The 21,475-nt window shown below is 33.2% G+C and overlaps 3 protein-coding genes across 8 annotated transcripts; 1 reads left to right on the forward strand and 2 right to left on the reverse strand.

Annotated features, from left to right (window-relative positions):
• Nucleotides 1–2,419: 2,419 nt before the first annotated feature.
• Nucleotides 2,420–3,721, reverse strand: LOC108196780 (LOB domain-containing protein 29). Its single transcript, XM_017364218.2, has 2 exons — nt 3,249–3,721; nt 2,420–2,974 (listed from the first exon to the last, which is right to left on the reverse strand). Exons 1-2 carry the CDS (start codon nt 3,525–3,527, stop codon nt 2,522–2,524), a joined length of 732 nt encoding a protein of 243 aa, XP_017219707.1. The 5' UTR covers nt 3,528–3,721; the 3' UTR covers nt 2,420–2,521.
• Nucleotides 3,722–9,778: 6,057 nt separating this feature from the next.
• Nucleotides 9,779–15,369, reverse strand: LOC108205316 (uncharacterized). Of its 5 annotated transcripts, XR_001803925.2 has the most exons (11): nt 15,155–15,369; nt 14,392–14,622; nt 14,032–14,231; nt 13,517–13,867; nt 13,220–13,420; nt 12,958–13,028; nt 12,109–12,245; nt 11,166–11,508; nt 10,756–10,896; nt 10,181–10,366; nt 9,779–10,058 (listed from the first exon to the last, which is right to left on the reverse strand). XR_001803925.2 is itself a non-coding variant. In XM_064082376.1 (9 exons), the coding sequence occupies exons 2-8, from the start codon at nt 14,531–14,533 to the stop codon at nt 11,171–11,173; spliced, it is 1,440 nt and encodes a 479-aa protein (XP_063938446.1). In that variant the 5' UTR covers nt 14,534–14,557; nt 15,155–15,369; the 3' UTR covers nt 10,549–10,896; nt 11,166–11,170. The 5 variants fall into 5 exon arrangements, 3 of the variants coding, with proteins under 3 accessions (XP_063938446.1, XP_017230724.1, XP_017230723.1); XR_001803927.2 differs by lacking the exon at nt 10,756–10,896; XM_064082376.1 differs by lacking the exons at nt 9,779–10,058; nt 10,181–10,366 and having other exon boundaries at nt 10,549–10,896; nt 14,392–14,557.
• A 2,378-nt stretch (nt 15,370–17,747) lies between these two features.
• Nucleotides 17,748–21,327, forward strand: LOC108213912 (uncharacterized). Of its 2 annotated transcripts, XR_010286088.1 has the most exons (8): nt 17,758–18,092; nt 18,216–18,311; nt 18,406–18,493; nt 19,524–19,608; nt 19,691–19,754; nt 19,832–19,921; nt 20,992–21,236; nt 21,267–21,327. XR_010286088.1 is itself a non-coding variant. In XM_017385699.2 (7 exons), the coding sequence occupies exons 1-7, from the start codon at nt 17,982–17,984 to the stop codon at nt 21,037–21,039; spliced, it is 582 nt and encodes a 193-aa protein (XP_017241188.1). In that variant the 5' UTR covers nt 17,748–17,981; the 3' UTR covers nt 21,040–21,327. The 2 variants fall into 2 exon arrangements, 1 of the variants encoding a protein (XP_017241188.1); XM_017385699.2 differs by having other exon boundaries at nt 17,748–18,092; nt 20,992–21,327.
• Nucleotides 21,328–21,475: the final 148 nt, after the last annotated feature.

Here is a 21,475-nt window from a genome sequence, read left to right on the forward strand (position 1 = left end):
TAGTCTCTGTACTCAAATCAATAGACAAAGTGTCCCTTACATTCACTACATACGGTGTTCATATGAGTTTAAAGCTGTGTCCATACTTCTAATCCACCTGACTTTGTCTAAATAAAGCTATTACTCACACGAGTTCATCTTTAATAGTTTCCAGAATATTGAGCATGGATAAGCAATTGTATGCGGTTAAATTTAAATCTGTTTGTGTAGTTTGTGCTCGTAGACATATGTTAAACCTTAAATTTTATGTATTTAACTTATTTTAATTAATGTTGTTTTTTTATATGCAGAGGGTCCCATTTTATATTTTAACTAATATCGATTTCTTAATACATATTTTAAGATGCTAAAAATATCACATCTATACATAATTATTTTTTTATAAAATTTATTTATAGAATCTAAAGTCGTATTTGATCTAAAATTTTAACATTTTTATTGAATTTAACTTTCATTTTATACACTTTAATATACGTGTCAAACAGTCAAATACAAATACAAGTTAAAATTGTACAAAAAGAGTATTACAATTGAATCTAATTTGTCTTATTAGATTGACCGTCATTAGAGACAATAGATACTCTTTTAATTTTCTGATTTTTTTCCTTAAAAAATTGAAAATTACAATTTTACTTAAAAAAATCACGGTATAGTTAATTACGTACATATGCAAAAACTCAATAGTACAACTGTTGTAACCTTTTTGGTCTTCGTTCCTGTGCGTTTCGTGAGAGCAAGTCCAATAATTATTATGTTAAAAGAGGTGCAGGTATTGTTATAATTTAGTATCAAATTAATTATGTCCTTAATGATCGGTGTATTTTGTTTCAAATTTAACTTATTCTACAAAATTCTTAATGTTTTTAATTACAAATTTAATTTTTCAAAAAAACTTATATCAAAGTATCCCATATACCTTTTGGTGTGAGATAATTATAATTACTATCTATATTTTTTTCTATACTTAAAACAACTACAACGGACTATAATATAAAATATTATTAAAATAATTAATTATATTTGTTTTTATTGCTATCATACAGCACATCCTTGAAGATAACATACCAAACTTATGTGCAGTTTTGCTGCAGAGCAGCATCAACTGCACACATTTTTAAGAGTCCAGAATAAACGAACACAGAGTCTAAAGTGGTTGGTATCGGAAATCGAGAAGTAAACGGCTGCCGTTCCTGCAGTAAAGTGTCTGCAAGTACCCATTTTATACTTAAAAATGAAGTGTAGAAGGCAACTCAAAAATTAAGACATTAAACTCAGTTCCAACAAATTAAGACGACTAGTGCTACTGACTAGTGTAACATCCAAGACAAGTACACAACTTTCAAACATTACGGCACTAAGTGTTCACTTTACTTGATCATTCCATCTTTATGCTTTGGGCAGGGGCCAGATGATCACCTGCAAATTTATATGGGATTTTCTATGGTGTGCCCAAGGGCACACAATAGTCCCTAACTCCAATAAAAATAGCTTTGTTTGATTGGTGGAGGAATAATAAATGATAATGGCTCCCCTTATTGTGTGCTTTTGGGCACACATTAGAAAGACCGAATTTATATTCTCGTATTCAGAAGATTGTATTATTAACAAATTTACGTTGTACTCCCACCATCCTGCATTGATTTTTAATTATAGGGAGAAATGGAGTAAAAATAGCGTGGAGAGAGAAGAAAAGTGGAAAGTGATATGATCAACTAACTATTTTGTTGTAAGTTTTAAAATGTAAAGAATTGGATGGGACATTCAAAAGGAAAACGTAAATAATGGTTGGACTGAGTATCATTTTTATCTTGTTCTGTATATTTCTTCCATTTCATTTAGTGACCTTTTTTACTTCTTATAATCATGTTCAATTATGAATGAAAATTGTAAATTGCTCGTTTATAATTCTCAAACCCTGAAAATTTATTTTGTTGGAAACTACATATACATTATTGGTATAACGTTTATGATATAATTAATGAATATATTTATGTATTTCAGTTACTCGTATTTACCTATTTAACTAGAAAAGAGTCAAATTCAACTAGTAATTTTGAACAGAAGTACTTCCTTCAGGAAATTTTAAAATGAATTATTTTATTCTTCAAAAAAAGATAATTATTATTTTAAGTGTGCAGTTTATTTAAACTGGTATAAAAACTGAGGGAGTATCTAGTAGTATTTGCTTATTGTTTAGTTATCGTTACACACTGATGTACAAAATATGTGATATATATTTTAGCTAGCTTGAGGCAAATATATAAGCTATATTTATGTTAAGACATTGTTAAAATTCACTAGCACACAATCAACGATTTTATAACTCAAATAGTATGAGTACTAAATCTCTAACCTATATATATATGTAGCTCATAAAGAACACTGTTGTTTGGATAGATAGTAGCTAGATACCAAAGAGTTTAACAATTTTTCACTATATATATTATTATTATTAATATTAATATAGTTGCGCGGCCTCGCAGTGCAAGCAGCTCAAACAACAATAGTTTCCTCAAGAACACTAATACTGAACATATCCGAAGGCCACAGACTGAAGATCATCAACGTCTTCTCGAAACGACCACTGTTGATTGTTTGTTTGCATATGATCAGCATAGATGGGATCCATGGAATAGCTAGAAACCCCTTCGAAACTAGGGAATGATATATTTGCTTCCTGCAGATGATAGTTTGTTGAAGACTCCGAATTGATGTTATAAGCATTTTCATCACAGCAGTCATTTTTCACACTTATGTTCAGATCATCAAACTGAGGCATCATGCTTGCCGTTTCAGAATGACTCCATCTCTGAGCATCTTGTGTACTGTAATTACAAGGAATTGTCCCGTAGGATGAAGAAGATGACATGTGATCGTTAGGGTTTGCACTAGTGAAGCTTGTTCCAGAGCCATTGGCGAAATTCTGGGCTGCTTGCTCTTTCAATGCTGATAGTTGTGTTTGTAAATTCACAACCTGCTTATTATTCCAAGTAACAAAATGTATTAGCTCACATTTCACAACGTTTTTTTAACTTAATTTTAATTTTGTTGTAGAGAAAAAACTTTCCTGAAACTATAAGTACTGATTCAAGTGAGAATAGTTTGTTTACGAAAACAATGAGATAAAAAAATATACTATACCAAAATCAAAATACAGTTTTTTTATACATAATAATCTCAGATAAGATATCTGAGATTTATCCCAGGCTTCCTGTTCTTATTATTGAAATGAAGTAAATTAAGTTCACCTGTTGCTGGAGCGCGAAAATATGGGAAACACAGCCATAAATGGGGTCTTGAACTCTAGCCTGGGCTTCATAAGAGATAGTAACAGCAGCTTCACCACGCTCGCTGAGTGGAAGATGAGCAAGGAGCTTGGACACATTGCTTGCCCCAAAGATTTTGTGAATGGCTGAGAAGTGAGAAGCTCCTTGATCATGACAGAAATAAGGTGCAAAAACACAGCCCCTTGCACATTTCCTTCTCAAGAATTTACAAGCACCGCATGGAGAACCAGTTCCAGTCATCTTAGTGATCAATGAGGTCTTGGTTTGATTGGTGATACCTAGCTCTCAGCTTGTTGCAAGAAGTGTAATGATGATCATGTTTATATAAACTAGAGAGGGGTAGAGGTGGAAGGTAATGTGAAGAATAAATAATTGCAGGTGGTTCCCTTATTGGCCTACAAATTTCATTGTAGTTTTCTTCTTAATTCTATCAGAAGCTTTAACCAAAATTATTATACTGCAAATTTAGATTCCGTTTAGCAGGACAAAATAGGTAACAGAAAACCAAACCCCATTTCTATTTGCTTGGTGATTTTGGATCTTTTCAGCTTATTTTCTGATTTCATGTTTTCTGCTTAGTTCATCGACAGGTGTATTTTTTTTAAATGGAAACTTCACTAATGAAAGCCATACCGTGTCTAAAAAACAATGGAGTCGAACAAACATAAAACGAATCATATTGCTCATTTTTCTAGTCTTTACGAAAATACAATCAAGCGATTTGTTGAAGTTGATGTATGTACATGTATGGGTTTCATCACAACCAATTTGAGCTATCAACCGTAATTGTAATCCTATATAAATCTTCATCACTAAATCAAACTATTGAAAATCGGTCAAATTTAACATCATGGACATTAAATCACACCAAAATACACAAAAACAACACAACAGGCTATCAAAATATGAGAATAAACAAAACCCAAATAAATTGGAAACAAAAAGTTACAAAATTCATCCAAAATAAATCTTATCAAACAAACAAACAATCCTAAAAAATAGAAATTCTTACCAGAGAAAGAGTATTATTGAAAAAATAAAAATAAAGTAAAGAAGGTAATTGATTCTCTGCCCGTAAAATCTAATGGAAGCTCCTGAGGGAATTGGGGAAAAAATAGAAGCCCAGAGGCTTCTTCTTTTCTAGTATTCAATATTTTTTTCCAGGACGAATTATGTATACACGGATCCTATTGTTCTATCCACAGCTGTATTAATATCAATTCGTATAATTATCAGTTCAAATCATACTCGTAGTTGATATTAACACTCGTAGCTGCACACGAGTATCAGTGTGTCTTGATTCAAGTTAATTACTGCCCGTATATTTATACCCTAACTTAAGTTTACAGACATTCTAATTTCTAGCTAGATATACTTTTATCATTTAGATATAAAGTACAGTACTAGTAGTAGTATATACTAGCAGCAGGTAGTCACATACTATATAAAAGTATTGATCGATCATCATTCATGATCATGAAGACACATTTAATTAGTCATCCGTGCAACGTATTATAGCTACTCGGAGAATCTGATTCTTGTTACACTGAGCAGAATGCACGCACGTACACTTTGTTAATAATTGTTCAAAAATCACACAACTATATATATATATGCATCTTGTCTGAATATAATACTACTCCCTCGATCCCTCTCATTTTTTTACCGTTACTATTTTGGAATGTCCCTCTCATTTCTTTACGTTAATATAAATAGTAAATTTTTCTCATTATACACCCACTATCTTCCCCTACTATCTCATATTTAACAATAAAAACTACTATTACACCCACTACTTTCCTCCACTATCTCAAATCTATTATTAAATATTGATAGGTCCGACCACTTTACTCACTTTTCATCTAATTTTAATCATTTTTTATACATTGTCTTGGTTTTCGTGTCCCACTCAAATGTAAAGAATTGAGGGGACGAAGGGAGAACTTTTTTTATATATTGTCTTGATTTTCGTGTCCCGCTCAAATGTAAAGAATTGAGGGGACGAAGGGAGTACTATTTATGTAGGTTTCTAATTTTATTACATGCCTCATCTTCTCCTTCGTTATAGTCATGTTCGATATATAATAAAAAGGGTTTGTCCTAGTGTGCGCCCATGGGCACATGCTAAGTACAGAAACTCATAAAATTGGTGTGTTTTCATTGGTGTGGTTGGTGTGAATGTAGGGAGCCATCATTATTAAAGGAGTGTGAGCCAATCAAAATATGAAAGACTATTAAATTTTGTGCTTATTGTGTGCGCATGGGCACACAATAGAAAACCCATAATAAAAATATATCTTCTATCGACACTGAAGTAGTTATTGTGCATGTCAGGTACTGGGGGCATCTCCAACTGTGATCCAAAAATCCAAATTTGGAGCAGTCTGCCCCAAACCACTCCAACCGTGGATTAAAAAGTGATCACTGATCCAAATCTTTTTAACATTAAAATATTATACTTTTATTATTTGATGATTTTGTTGATGTTATTAAAGATAGATTAATTAAGATTATAATATAAATAAAACAACTATTAATTATAAAATAAAATTTCAAAATACATAAAATTTCAACAATTTATCAATCGATATAGAGAAATCAAAGATAATATTGTTCATCTTGAATTTCGAAATGCACCAATTGAGCATTTGTGGGAAAAATATACTAATTCTGAGAATTAGTATTTTAACGCAACATTTTAATATTATTAATTTATATTTATGTACCGTTTAACTTTTTCGAATTATTTTGTAATATTTTATCTTTGTCTAGTCACTAATTATATTATTATAATTAATGATGAAATTAGTTAATCATTTTTTAAAATATTTAAAATCAAAGTATATGAATATTTTAAGGATGGATGAATTTGGATCTATATTTGGATCATATAGTTGGAATAGAATTTGAATCCCGTCCTAAATTTAGATCATTTGGTGATCCAAATTTGGATCTATGGTTGGAGTTGGCCTGAGAAGTTGGCGGCTCTATTTCTTGTGATCAGTTCGTGTAAAGAAATGATAATATTTTCAATAAATTCTGTTAAGAAAAGTAAGAAATTGCAAAATTATGTTTTCTTCTTTACTATTTTTTTCTATTTTATCTTAATGGTAATTCTGCTTATTCAAATGACCAAATATTTTGATTAATTATTCAAGTACACTTAAATAACTGACAATTCAAATATTTTAATAATTTACAAATATAACCTATTTGTCACTATTCATTTACTTTTTTATTTTGAACAGATTAATAAACCGCCCCATTATATAATTTCTCGAAAACATCATATTTTATCCGAAATGATTCATGTTGCATTGCATGTCACACCTTTGCAAGGCAAAAGGCACGTTATAAGAGAAAATTGAGCAACTTGGCACAAAAATCAAACTTACCAGTAGTAAACATAGATGCTGTAAACCTAAATTACCTAATCACGAAGTCTAGCTACTACCTATACACCAAGCTAATCCGCACAACAGCCTGCTACGTCAAAGATATATAAATATATACTAACATTTTTTTATTTCTTCTTGTGCATGTTTACCTACCAATTGTAACAATTACAGGAGCAGACGAGTAATACTCCATTAAAACACATAAACACAAGCTGGAGGCTGCAGCCATATAATTTATCAGCCAAAGTTGTAAAATATTTAAAGGCTTAGTAGTTAGTACTCGATCCTAGTTAAATATTGTTGAAAAGGGGGCACTTCATGGAGAGGCACACAAGATAGTGACAGTACTACTGGAATAGAACACTTGACCAAGGGAATTTAGCAGCTGGACATATTAGATTTTTCAGTTTTTTTAATTATTTTATTTGTTTAAGTTCCGGAGGTCACAGCTTGTCGAGCAATACAGTGTATCTATCCATTAAATAATCACAAGTATGTTTAATTTAGATTAATCTTTATAAGTCACTTTCTTTTGTCACCAACATGTAGACCTTTCCAATTGTGCATTTAGCCCCCCACCTATTCTAATCTCATTTTTTATTCATTAATCATATGTATAATTACTAATTAATTAATACATTTTGATTCATAATTAGCCAAACCATGTGGAAGAAGTACACTTCTTGTTCTACACAAATTTGATATACCAAACACGGTCTTAGCGATGATAACCAATGCAATCCATGGTGTGCTAATGCAGCAAAAAGAGGTATCCTGCAAGCCACAGAACACCAACCTGGAGGCCATTAGCTAATCTGTAAGATAAGCATGGAAAAGATTAGTTTAAATATCATTAAACATGTGTACTTGTTGGCCACTTAATCAAAAAAGAGGTATTGATCTTGGAGACAAGAAGGCATGTTAACCAATGCCATCTTATACCAATTAAAATTTTTCAATAATGTAAAGAGAATGATGAGCTAGCTAATAACATATTCACATTTAGCAGCCTTCTCCAGAGAATGTATTGTAATTTGTCTTGAGCAAATTAGTTAAATCAAACAACATTATTCATATAAAATATTACATACATAAAGTTCCATGAAAACTCCTGGCACAACCACCTGATTACACATATATGTTTTCTGATGATCATTGATCAAGTGCACACCATGTTCTGAGAATCCACTTATTCCGTACACTCATGCATGCACAGTGCTATAACTTTTGTCTGATCATCCATCTATTTAATAAGTTTATCCATGCATACAGCCGAACTATATATATTTATATCTATTCTCTATTAATACAGAAGTAAATCGATCCCAATAACGAAGAATTTCCGATCTGGATAGAGAAACAAGACTATAACAAACAAGGCTTTCAATTCTGTAGATTCATGAAACAAGAGAGAATATGAACTTGTCATTTTCTTACCTAACCTTTGTTTTGATCGATGCAAATTAGGCTACTCTACTCACTCAACCATGCATAGCTCTTATAGCAATTAACACTGCTCTTTTCACTCAATTAACCTAATTTTGTATATCAAAATGTTCAACAATATCTGTTTTAGTAGTAAAAGACTTTCTCTAATATATTAAAATTTTAGATGAACAGCTTACTTAACATGATATCAAAAGTCGATTTCTGAAAAGATCAATTCTGTTAAAATATATATATTTCTGACACTTAAGATTTTAGATGAGCTAAAGCTTAATTCCTCCTTTTACAAGTTTCCAGAGCTGATTTCGGTATAGTCAATAAAATCTATCAGTACTTATGCACCGGCCACCAGCTAGCAATTCTTTAGCTATACGTAAAACCCCACTTCACTGCAAGCTCCTTTCAGCTAGCTAGTATGAGCTAGAACGCGATAAAATAGAGGTCTATTCTATAATTATTTTATTTAAACACAAATCACAAATGCATGCATATAAAAATAGTAGTAGCAATACTTAAGTAGCTGATGACTAGTGTAATTTGGACTCACCCAAGAGCATCTTTCTTGTTTTTGGGAAGCACTTTATATTATTTCCGTCTTACAAAAGTTTCAAGTCACTTCTTGATTAAGTGTTTGCCGCGACTCACTTTAATCCGCATATTCGCTTGTTATAATTATCGTTTAATTATGCAATTAAGCGGCGGATTGATGTAACTTCACTTGCTTTCATTTGAACGAAGCACTAGTAACTGTATTGCCTTTTTAATTAACACGTAATTTGTCATGTTTAGTTGGCTTCTCAAGGCCGCAAGAAATTAATCAGACAGAAACAAAGAACGTAATAACGTGTTCTAGAAACGAGTCGAATAAAACAAGACAGTTTGAGCTTGTGTTCGCAGTTTTGTTGAATTGTTAATATGTGATAATTTAGAAAAATATATTTATTACGGAAGTGGGTAACGTCATGTTTGGTTCAACGGAATATTGATGAAGAGTGTTGGAGAGTGATGCGGATTTATGTTGAGTGCAGACTGGTCAAGCCGACATGGAGAATGCACGTGGGACCGTCGCACGTGTGAGGATATTTGCTTCCGTTAATTATTTATATCTAGGATTAATTAAACGGTGATTTGCAGCTGTTTAAATATTTGAATGCAAGAAGCTGGATTTGTTCGTAGTTCCAGAAGAAGAGATTCGGGCAGGGTCTATAATCCTTCACTGCATTTCTTCTTATAAAAATGTCTCAGAAAATGATCCCAACTCACTATTTTACAATCAAAAATGATAGGTCGGTGTTATTTCTTATACTTTTAAACGTCATTTTACAATCCAAAATGATAGATCATGCGATGTTATTTTCTTACACTTTTAAACGCCAGACCGTCTAACCTTTTATAACCCTAAATGCTATTTCAAGTGGCATTTCAATCTTAAAACGTCAGATCATCTTCGGAGTAACATTTTATAGTGATTTCAAATGTAAACATAACACAATATAATGTTTTTCTCCAAAAATCAAAACACTAGGTTATCGTTAATAAGCGTTATCCCGAAACATTTTTCCTAACTCTAATATTTTGTGCATTACTTATGAAAATTGTGACGCATGGGCCTTTTCTAGCGCACTAAGCAAATATTCCCGAAAAGTATTAAAATATTTTCAGAATTTGAAGAATTTTTCTATAATATGATAATTCAAAATTATGAAAAAATATCAAAAACAAAAGACACGAATACACGTCTGGTGCTTAACTAAACCCGTCCTAGTCTATAGTTAAGCATCGTCTCGGGTACTAGAATGAACAAGTTTCGAACTATATGTTAAATCAAGAGTTCTGTAGGGACAGAATCACCGATTATATTTGTAACGTAATAGTTAGAAGTTTGACGTAAACTTCGTTTTCAAGAATCAGCGGAGAAGAACTCTACCTACAAAAGTAATAGTCAAGTGTTTAGAAGTGGAAAAAGGAGAGTTACTGATTGATTAAGTAATGGACATATATAAAATGAGGATGTAGTTTGAACAGGAGGCCAGTCTTCAAAGTCCAAACCTTGATATAGGGATGACTGATTATAAATATAGTACATATGGAATTGCTTTGTTGAGGACAAAATGAGGCTGTCAAATCAAGATCAAGGCTCCATTGATTAGGATTTGTAATGACAGAAGCCACGCTTATATGTTTGGGAGAAGCCATGGGATAAAGCTCCCTCCTGGTTGTGTTCCAGAGTCGACGCTGCATCAATCGAAGAACAATGAGGCATGCGTCATGAGATCATATATTTTGCATTAAAGTTCAGTCAAACTCGTGATGCATACAGTAAATATATACTATCTAAATTTTGGTGTATTACTACATATAATCACATCAATAACTTTTAATAAAAGCCATTCTTAAAGCAAAAAAAAGCCATTACATACATAAACAAATGATTTAATGGGAACCGATGTATAATTACGTTAATCTACACACTGAATAATATATTTTCTGATCTCTTAACTTGGAAGTTCCATAATTCATATACACTCAAAATCGCAACCTGACTGGAGATAACAAATAAATCGTAAAGAGATATCAAATTTTTAATTCCCACAAGAAAATTTATTGAGGATCACCACACATACAAACAGAGGGAGGACAAAGAATCCACTTCAACATCCTATACAGAGTCAGCTCGCATATGCAAACACTGAACACGAATGCAGGCTCAACCACCGGTTAGAGAACAGCAAAAACCTAATTTTACCCGATTCCTGCAAGCAGGACTAGAGCAATAACGGACATTTTAATAAAAATGATTGATGCCAATAGCTTAGAAAGTAATAAAAGAACAAAATTCAGAACAATACCAATAGCTTTGATACTAATGACAGACTAAAAATTCAGAATAACAAAGAAAAAAATGCTTACTCCTTTAATCTCAATATAAAGAAGACAATCTTAATATAGCGAAAATTAAAACTGGAAGGACGGCATATTTTTTAATTATTAAGCCAAGAATCTTAATTCATATTATATAGAAACATGCATGTACCTTCATCATCTAGACCCGGGCAATCCTTTAAGTACATCTCGTAAAGCATAATAATGGTTATCGCACTTGTGGTCTGATAGTATGTTGCTTGACAGCAGAATTTTCTGAAAATGTTCACCTGGATGTCTTTTCCAGAGTGTGAAGTAATCCGCTGCTTTTCCATGGATTGTACTAGTGTCTGTATCAACATGCCTTTTTAGGCAGTAGACAGTACCTGGTACAAACAACTCATCAGGTACTTTACTAACATCTTCCTTCTTCTTCAGAACTGGAACTGTTTCTGAGGATACTGCAGTTGCCGGGACACTGGGAAGTCCAAGTGAATCCTTTCTAGCAGGAATCTCTGCTTCCAATACAAACAGAGAGTGATATATAACTCGGCAGTTGCATATAAACCTACTGTAAGAACTAAGAAGCCCAAACAATTAACAGCAACATAATGTTTGATTTGTCATTGTTGCAAGTATATAACAAGATCCATACCATGCTTTGATGAATCTATCGATACTGGTAAGTATAAATGTGGGTCGACTTAATAAACATGTTATTTGGTGATTTTACTAAGGGTCACACCAACTAGTAAGATACTCCATAGTATAATGACACCTAAAGAGGAATGTTATTATATTCTTTAGTCTACCCTGCAATTACTAGTCCATAAATTAAAGGAAACTGTTGAAAACAGATCTAGTACATCTAGAAGTTAAAAGCGCTTGGCAATATTGGTAGTATGTGAAGCTGTGGAAGAAAACTGGTACACATATGCCTTAATAAGCTACTGCAACAAATTTTACCTTTGGTACTATAAGTAATTATAAAGGTTAATACAAGAAACTTATTCAAACATCACTTGGTAATACAAAGACGTATAACATGTAAAGAGATCAGCCATCAACAAAAGAACACTAGGAACCAAGCGAACTAGTGAAGAGGCAGGTCTTACCCAGAAACTTTGAATTACTCAACTTAGCGTAATCTGCTAGTTTCCGAGCAACGTCTTGAACAGAAGTAACGACCTGCTTTGCGTTTGTAACCAAATCAGTAACGCTTCGCCAGTCTTCCTTTTCAAGAACACCCATCCTGTTCAAAACAACAAACAATGTGATTCCGACGCAGTGGAAACCTAGGTTGACGAGATTCCCAGGATTCAGTTCAGGAGAAGAGCTCAGTCGAATGGGAAAAAGTTCCCTCGCACAAGTACAGTAGTTAAAAGTTCTTAAGCATGTTAAAGCAATCTATATTACATCAACATAATGCCAGGAAAAAGGATATTTTAAAGAATACGAAAAGGCAGGATGTTAAATACATTCTATGTTTCTAATGTAAAGGCTTGTCTTGTTTAAGTTGTGCTAACTAAGGTTGGAACTACCAAAAAAAAAACTAAGGTTGGAACTAGGAGCAAAGATACTAACACAATGAGAGAGGTCTAGATTAGTGAGATGGCATCCCCTAGCGGCCGTGACACTGTAAAGATGCTTGAACCATGTATACATAGGACCTTGTTCTCTGACTTCAGCCATGACGACTAACAAGATTTCGACCAATTACTACCGCAAAATATACACCATCCACTACAGAAAAAAGCTGAAAATTTATAATCATATGCGGTAAAGATTATAGGCTAAATGTTTACACCCCTAAGAATATAAAAACATGACATCATTTAAGGATGTTGCATCATCATATACAACCACAAAAATGGAAGTTCTTTTCTCGAACAAGATTTAGCACAACCGAGACGCTTCTGTGTGTGTGTGTGTGTGTGTGTGTGTGTGTTAGCTACTCTTCTTACCAATCTGTCTGAAGAATTTCATTCCTCAGCCTTGTGAGAGAAGCTACACTTAGTCTTGGAATGATGTCATCCTGCATATAAGAGTTAAGTATAAATTATTGCATAGTCTTAACTCTTACGTAATAACTTGCTCATAACGGAAGATAGGAAAAGAAGGATAAAATTTGTGTAAAACAGAAACTTAGCTTTGTATGTAATACAGAATAATCCAAATTTATCATTTATTGTTTTTAATCCAAGGATTACTCGATGATATACCAACCTGCATTACAACATTTCTGACATAATCAGAACATCCATCTGCAATCTCTCTGGAGACGCAAGGTGGAGTGCCATATCCAACAGCTGATATACTGTCAGGGCTGAACCCCAGCTGCTTGCTTGATTTTCGACGCATCATTATTGCTAGTAAAGAAGCTGTAGCACCTCCAAGTGAATGACCAACTAACCTTAACCTAAATCCCTGTTAATGTATTAGTCTGATACTCAGATAAACAAATACATGTAGAAATGAAGAGCAGTAAATTGGAAATAACATCAATATTAACAATTTTACCACCTGATGTTGTTCAAGGCACTTCTTAACGGTTCCCAGCTCGTGACTAAGAAACCAACCAGCTGCTTCAGCTGAGCCAAAATGGGTTGAAAACCCTTCCGATAAAACTTCTTCATGGCTTGAGGAAACTACGTCAGTAATTAAATCTTGGACCGTGTGAGTTCCACGAATTCCAAGGATCACAAGTTTCTTACGCATGTCAACACCAATATAATATCCTGGCCTCAAAACACTCGAGTTTTTAACAAATTTCAGTACATTGCTTTCACGAAGCATGGTGTTTTTTGCAATGCTTGCTACACTATCCTTGTAAGCCCCTTTTGCAAGTTCAGTGTGATATATAAGATCCTCAACCTAGAAAAGCATAATCATTCTATTTAAGTACTGTAAAAAAATGACTTAAAAAGATCTTTTACAGACTTGAAAGAAAGATGAATATATAGGTGAATGGGAGCTATAATTTTGAAAATTCAGGTGACAGGAGCTACAAATTTTGTTTGAAGAATGTTGGTAATTACAGTTGAATCACATGTAATCTGCACCCCCTTGACATCCTGAAATGGCTCTGTAGATGCTTGGCGGAGGTATAAAAGATATAAACCTAGTGTAAGATCACTAAAACACCAATCCTGCACTCCAATTTTACTTCGTTGAATGCTTGAGATGATCTCTGAAACAGTTCTACTGCTTGGTGGGGGTTTGTTTTCAAACACATTTCCTGCAGAGCGTAATCCATAAGCCTACATAATCTCTCTTGAACTAGAAAACAAAATAACAATAGCTACAAGATCTAAAAAGGCATATTGCAACATATAGCTAACATTTCATCATCAAAGCCACCATTCGAAACGTGCAATAAAAAATAAACATGAACAGACCTGCTGGAAGAGCCCGCTTCAACATTTGCAAAGCTGGTTCTAGTGTCTTACTAAACCAATCAAGTTCCACGTTCCACTCAGAGCCTGTTTTCTTTTCCACTTTAGCTACATCTCTTCCGTCATCAGAACCAGAAGCCTTCATCTTCTCAATGCTGGAGCCTTGTGACTGATATCGAGCAATAACATTATATACACTCCTCCTAGACAACTCATTATTACCTAACCTAAAATCTGCGCATACAAAACATAACATTAACTTCATAAACCATACAATCTATAAATCCGACGAGCCAATCTAGTCTACAAACCAGCTAGCAATCACTCCTATGGTCCGCAGTTGAACATAATCAGCATTCACGAATATACAAATCACACGTCTAAGTAATCAAAGCCATCATTCGTAATTTAAAGGTTTAATGAGTTTGTTATTAAACCAACACCAATGTATATCAAATGACAACAGCAGTTTTAGCGGGAAAACACTGTGCCAACAAAAAAATTATCGGTACTTTCTACACATACAGTATTGTTCTCCAAATTCGAGAAGTGCTCAAAAATTGTTCTCGCTTAAAACCTAACCGTTAACACTGTTCAAATAACAAATTCTCAAGTAGTTAAAATATTATAGACATACAAACAAAGACAATGAAAGAGTCCAACAATTACATTAATTGCACACAATAATACAAACAGAGAGAGTAGATTACACTAGAAAATTAACAAATTAAAGTAAAAAAATAGGAAGAGTGAGTTAAATTAGTACCAATAGTGGATAAGAAACGCTTCATAGTAGATGGAGAAAGAGGAGTTGTACTAGCGGTGGCGGCAAAAAGAGTGCCGACGGTGCTCGCCGGACTTAAGGTATCGCCGACAAGAGGAGGCGAGGAAAAAGAATATTTGCGATTTATCGAAAAGAACAAAATAATTTTGTAAATTTTATTCCTTGCTTCGGGTTAAGAGTCTTTGAGTTAGGCCACAGAGTTTGACAGATTTGTAAAAGGAAACATAACCGGAAATTGAGATTTTGTTTTTTTTTTTTTTTTAAGTTTAGGCCTGCTCCCGAGTTATAATTAGAGAGGAAAGTAAGTGAATAATTAGGGAGGAAAGCAAGTTAAAATGAAGTAAAGTTATGTACTCCCTCCGTCCCTCCCATTTCTTATCGAATGGGTTGGGCACAGAGGTTGAGAAATATGTATAAAGTAGTGGAAAAGAGAAAGAAAAGTGTGTAAAGTGGTGGGACTCATTGATTTTTAATGTATAAAAAGAATATAGTGGACTAAAAGTAATGTGAAAAGAAAAGAAAAGTGGAGAAGTGGCGGGACCCATTGACTATTTTTGGTAAGTTTTGAAATGTAGAGAATTGGATGAGACACCTAAAAAGGAAAGTGTAAAGAAATGAGAGGGACGGAGGGAGTAATTTTTACTCCTGTTTGTGCTTTCCAGTTTTTTAAAAGAAAGAAAGCAAGTGAAAGTAAATGCAAATATATCATACTTTCACTCCAAAACTTGCTTTCTCTCTTAATAAACTCGAGAACATGACTTATTAAGAAATCTATGTATATTAGAGAAAGTTTAAGATCCTAAACTAGAATTTAAGATATCAAGTGTTATGATATTTTTTGTTTCAAAAACAAAAGGTGTTATAATGTTTTAGTGTTGTTTTAGAGCAAGTATGATAGTATTTTAATTGATGTCCTAAATCAGAATCTAAGGCATTCGAAACAAATAAGTGTTCAATAATGTTTTAGTGGTGCTTTAAAATACTAGGCAGATTCTGGATTCTCACAAAGAATGTCTTTTTCCCTAAACTAATTTTATCAATAAAAATTTATTTTCCTTCCATTTCAACACATCTATCTCCTCTCATCTTTTCATTTCCCTCCAATAATAATTCAAATATATTACTATTTTAATAATAAGCACAATAATAAAGTAAGTTGTTGGAGTTGATATAGTATGATTATGTCCAAAATCACTAATACTCTATTTTTTTAATTATATTTACAAGGCACTTATTAGTACATTGTTGGACTTGCTCTTAATACTCCACCAAGTGCCTCATTTTTAAGATATCATAAGACATGTCCTATTATAATTCTTTTAATATAAAAAAAATTCCCTCTCTTTTTACACATCTATTCTCTCTCATTTTTTCCATGTACTCCAATAATAATTCAAATATAATATTATATTAATTATACGATATAATTATAAGACAAATTGTTGGAGTTAAATGTTGATATACATGTTATCCATCCAATTAAAATAACATTGTTTAAAGAAATGGATATAAAATTTAAGATAGGCCACAATATTCATATTTATTTTAGTCGGTGAAAATCGCAACTAGTAAATTAAAAGCTCGGACATCAGGGTAGGGATGAGCATTCACACCGCCCCGCTCGACCCCAATCCAATCCCCGCCCCGTTCGGGTCAGGGATTTGGGGAATTTTTCGGGGGCGGAGATCGGGAAAGTTATATAAAAAATTCGAGGACTGGGATGGGTTCGGGGATTCATGTCCCCCGCCCTTGATTGCGCATATATAAAATAATAATATATTTATATGTATTATATTAAATAAATTATTAAAAAGAGATATCTTCTGTAATTTTCTTAATTTTAAAATTTAATCTTTGTGTTTATTGATCGATTATAATTATATTGTAATATAATATATTTTATAATATTAGAATTGTCATTTATTTATATTATAAATCAATTTTAATATGATTTGATGTTGAAAATATGAGATACTAACATTTTATTAGTATAGCTGGAGTTAGTAATTTGTTTTTTTTATAAAAAAGTATAATATATATTATAAAGTATTATTTTTTTATTAAAAAATAAAATTACCTGAATCCTCGCGGGGATCCCTGTTTCCCGTTCGGGGAGGAAAATAATCCCCGTTCGAAATTCGGGGCGGGGTCGGGGATGGGAGTTGAATTCGAGGATAGCACATCCCGACCCCGAAGTGCTCCGTACTCATCCCTGATTTGGAATTTTTGATTTGGTACGTTGTACACAGGGGTTTGGAAATTTTGATTTGATACGCTCTATGCAGGGCTAGAAATGAGTTAAACCGTTCTGAGCTACTCGAACCAATTCGTAATATATTTGAGTTTATAATCAAGTCGAACTCAAGTTATTTGAATATTTTACGAAGTCAAACTTGAGTTTCAAATTACTCGATTCGTAAGGTTCACAAGTTTTATCGAAGCTCTATTATATTTAATTTTTATTATAATTTTTTTTATAAAAATATTTAATTTTTTATTTATATTTTATGCATTTAAATCGAATCGAACTCGAACTTTATCGATATTTGATGACTTGATTCGAATTCGAACCTTTGAGCCAAATCCTATCAAGCAGTCTAGGAGCCTGATAGGGCTCGACCCGACCGCGCTCGATACACCCCGCCCTGTACATGACAAGCGCTGCATAAATATTCCACATTCGACGCCGGCGTGTCGATATACTTTCTGTCGAGTTCCGAAATCTCCTGTAAGTTGAGAACTTTCCGGTATAAACGATAAACACATCGGAGTAATACAATATCACAATACTACATAGTATCTGCACAGAATGTTCTACTTGAGTGAAATCGACCACACTATGCGAGTACCACCCAGTCTCCTCAACCTCCCTCTCAATGAAGCCATTCAAGGAGAGCTTGAGCGTCTCTTCTTAGACAAAGTTTCTCTCTCTCCCCCCCCCCCCCCCCCCCCCACTTTCAAATTAATATTTTGTGTTTATTATATTTGTAACCCAATTGTTTGATAATGTGCCTCAATGAGTGATGAATGTGTTTTTGTACAGGTTATTGCTAATTTGGGTCTTGTTGTATCTGTTTACGATATCAAGTCTATTGATGGCGGGTTTGTGTTCCCAAGTGACGGAGCATCCACCTACACGGTATCATATTAATATTTATGTTTTGGGTGATGGGTTTACTTTGTTCTGGTACAAGAGTGTGGGATTTTGATGTAATGTTTGTGGTTGTTAACAGGTGAAGTTTAGATTGGTGGTTTTCCGACCGTTTGTTGGGGAGGTTATTTCGGCTAAGCTATCGGAGTCCACTATTAATGGTTTACGGCGTATGTTTTTTATACTCTGCTTGATTAATTTAATTATCTAATGGCTTATGCATGCATATAGTAATTTACTTGGTAGTATAGTTTTAGGTACGTGTGACATTGTAATAGTCATAATAGTTTGTTATAATATTAATGCTTGGAACTTTCTTTAAAATTCCTATGACTGTTGCTAACTTCACTAAGCCTATGAAGCTATTTGATTCCATGAAGATTTTTGATGCTTCTTAGTCACGAGGATAGACCATTGTTTCATAGTTGGGCGTCACTTCCACCCAAAACTGCAAATTTATTGCTTGCCAAGTACTGTGAGACTTACCTGAAGATGACGATTTTTTGCAACAAGGAAGCAACCTAGAAGAATTTCTATTTGATTTTAACATATAAGATTGGATATGGGATTGTATTAGTAGCTAGTAGGTATCTGAATTCTGAACTGACTAGATTCTCAATATACAATGACCCTCTAAAGAGAGGCAGCCCATTTGGTAGAGGCCTATAAATAGGGAAACCTCGCCTGAGTTATGATCATTCTGATCCAATGTTGCATACTAAGAAGTAGAGTTAAGAAAGTTGTCTTCCTTCTTTAGTTCTTGTGTACTATTTATATGTAGAAAATAAGTTTACCAAATTTGACTTGATATTGTATTTAGAAGCAATTAGACGTGGTTGTGGGTATAACTTTTAGTCAATCCAAAGAGCATGTCTAAATGGCTGAAGCTGCCATTACGGTTATAATTAAAAATTCATTTAATTTTATTCTTTGTGCACCTGTAGGATTTTAATATTATAATATCTTATCCTACAAGAGACAGGTATATATAATTCCTTACTAAATATCTGTAAGATTTTCTTAAACTTTTATGTTGACAGTGAGGGCAATTTTTATATGGAGGTTGACTGTTGTTCAAACTTTACATTGTCTTGTCTTATTCTGGATTGCAAATGAGTTTATATGCTTACTTTGTTGAGTTCAATTTAGATACTGCCCCTCTCCATTTGCCTATCTGATCTTTGTAATTGGTTTTTACAGTATCACTTGGATTTTTTGATGACATATATGTTCCTGTCCATTTAATGCCAAATCCTTGCCATTTTGAGGCAGACGCAGTTAACAAGTGAGTGTTTCTATTTATTAAAAAGAAAGAATTCTTAAATAGAATTTATTACAGTCCATGAAACAAGCACTATTTCTTTCAGGAATCAAGTTGCCTGGATATGGGAATATCAAGAAGAAAACTATCCCATAGAGGCAGTAGATGAGGTTTTCTGTGAAAGTTTTACCAAAACTGTTGTTGCTGTGCAAAGGAAAATATGTTAACTTCAGGTCTTCTATTGCAGATTAGGTTCAGAGTGAACAATATAAGCTATCCTCCTATACCAATTGAAGCAGATAAAGAGTCCCATCGCTTTGCACCCATGGTGATTACTGTAAGTGCCGTTTTAGTCTTGTCTAGTTTTGTTTTTTATCTTCATTTTTCTCAGGAAGTTCTGTGGTTTACAAGATGTTGGTTCCTTTTAAATTGTCAGAAAGACACATCACATATATTATAGATATATAAGGTCTGTTGTAGTTGTTTAGGTGGCTTATAATTCTTTTGTTTATATGAAGTTCAGCATTAAATTATTCTAGAATTAATGTTTGTGTTAGACAAGATAAATACTACTTAGAGATCTTCAAGTTCTAGAAAGTATCAGAATATGCAGGTAATACTCAGACTACTCTGATATGCAACACCGTTATAAACATTGGACTTTCTTTCATTAAGGAAATATAATAAAAAATACAGAGAGAAGACAGAGCATCCTGTGAATAGTTAGGCTACAAGTATAGTAACATTGCTATAGAGAATAGCGTCATACATAGGGCTCGATGCGGAGCAGGGAATTTTACATATGGCAGCCCTCTCTCATGACCATGGTCAAGTTAACATAGGGTTCGATGTGTCGCAGGAAATTGTTGGCAAGGCAGCCCTCTCACTGTCTCACATGACCAAGTTTGTTGTTTTAATTCTCCGACCTACACAATCTGATTAGAAACATTAGTGTTATTGTTCAATCAGGAAAAATTCAGTTTTTGAATATTTCTTATTGGTTATCTATTAGAAATATGTGTTGTTAAATGTTAGAAAGGAATTATGAGAATCTTGGTTATTAAAGCTTAAATTATTGCTAGAATGGATCTTTGACGATCTTGGCTATTAAGGCTTAAATTTATGTTAGAAAGGAAGTATGAAAATCTTGGCTATCAATGCTTAAATTTGAATAGAACTATAAAATTATTTTTTTCACTAAAAAAGCATTGTAATCGGGGTTATATATTGTTTGTTGAACTGGCAATCTATGTGTAGATTATCTGGTTAAGTTTTGTGTAAAGATGGTTTTCATACATTGCAAATAATATCTTTATGCTAGTGTATGTATATATATGTTGATGTTTTTGAGCTGCAACTGACAGTTACTCTTATCCAAGTGATTTACCAAATTAATATGTCTGGCAGGGTTCACTTGATGCTGATGGATTAGGTCCAGTCTCATGGTGGGTATAGACTTGCAATAGTAGTGTTTTGCTGGGATGGAGCTATATGTTACAGATTAATTAGAAGAGCTTCATACTTTTTAATATATTTTTAGTTTGTGCTTATGAAATAGAATTTCAAGTTCGAATACAGTATTTCTATTTGTTGACACAAACATAGGTATTAGTTGTCAGAGCTGACACCGTTTAACCAATTAGCCATGACATGTAGATTCTGATCCTAAACTGTAAGAGGAGGTAGATTCTGATCCTAAACTGTAAGAGGAGGTTTCAATTTCTATCATAGATGAATTTAAGAGATCTGGAGTTTATTTGGTTTTTGTTGTTGCCCTCTGCAGCTCTGCATACGTATATACTTTACTATCAAGATTTTCTTCATGCTCAGAGTTATGTAACTTCTTAATAGAGTTATGTGACTTCTTAATAGTAATACTCTTATTTAAATC

The sequence above is a fragment of the Daucus carota genome, chromosome 1 (genome assembly GCF_001625215.2).
Source record: "Daucus carota subsp. sativus chromosome 1, DH1 v3.0, whole genome shotgun sequence".
Taxonomy (NCBI): Eukaryota; Viridiplantae; Streptophyta; class Magnoliopsida; order Apiales; family Apiaceae; genus Daucus; species Daucus carota.

Coding starts and splice junctions, on each gene's coding strand:
- LOC108213912 (XM_017385699.2), top strand. CDS start 17,982: ATGTTCTACTTGAGTGAAATCGACCACACTATGCGAGTACCACCCAGT. Junction 18,312..18,405: donor ACGGAGCATCCACCTACACG/GTATCATATTAA, acceptor GGTTGTTAACAG/GTGAAGTTTAGATTGGTGGT. Junction 19,755..19,831: donor CCATAGAGGCAGTAGATGAG/GTTTTCTGTGAA, acceptor CTTCTATTGCAG/ATTAGGTTCAGAGTGAACAA.
- LOC108196780 (XM_017364218.2), bottom strand. CDS start 3,527: ATGACTGGAACTGGTTCTCCATGCGGTGCTTGTAAATTCTTGAGAAGG. Junction 2,975..3,248: donor TTTTCGCGCTCCAGCAACAG/GTGAACTTAATT, acceptor AATAATAAGCAG/GTTGTGAATTTACAAACACA.
- LOC108205316 (XM_017375235.2), bottom strand. CDS start 15,179: ATGAAGCGTTTCTTATCCACTATTG. Junction 13,868..14,031: donor AGATTACATGTGATTCAACT/GTAATTACCAAC, acceptor ATGCTTTTCTAG/GTTGAGGATCTTATATATCA. Junction 12,246..12,957: donor GAAATTCTTCAGACAGATTG/GTAAGAAGAGTA, acceptor TGTTTTGAACAG/GATGGGTGTTCTTGAAAAGG.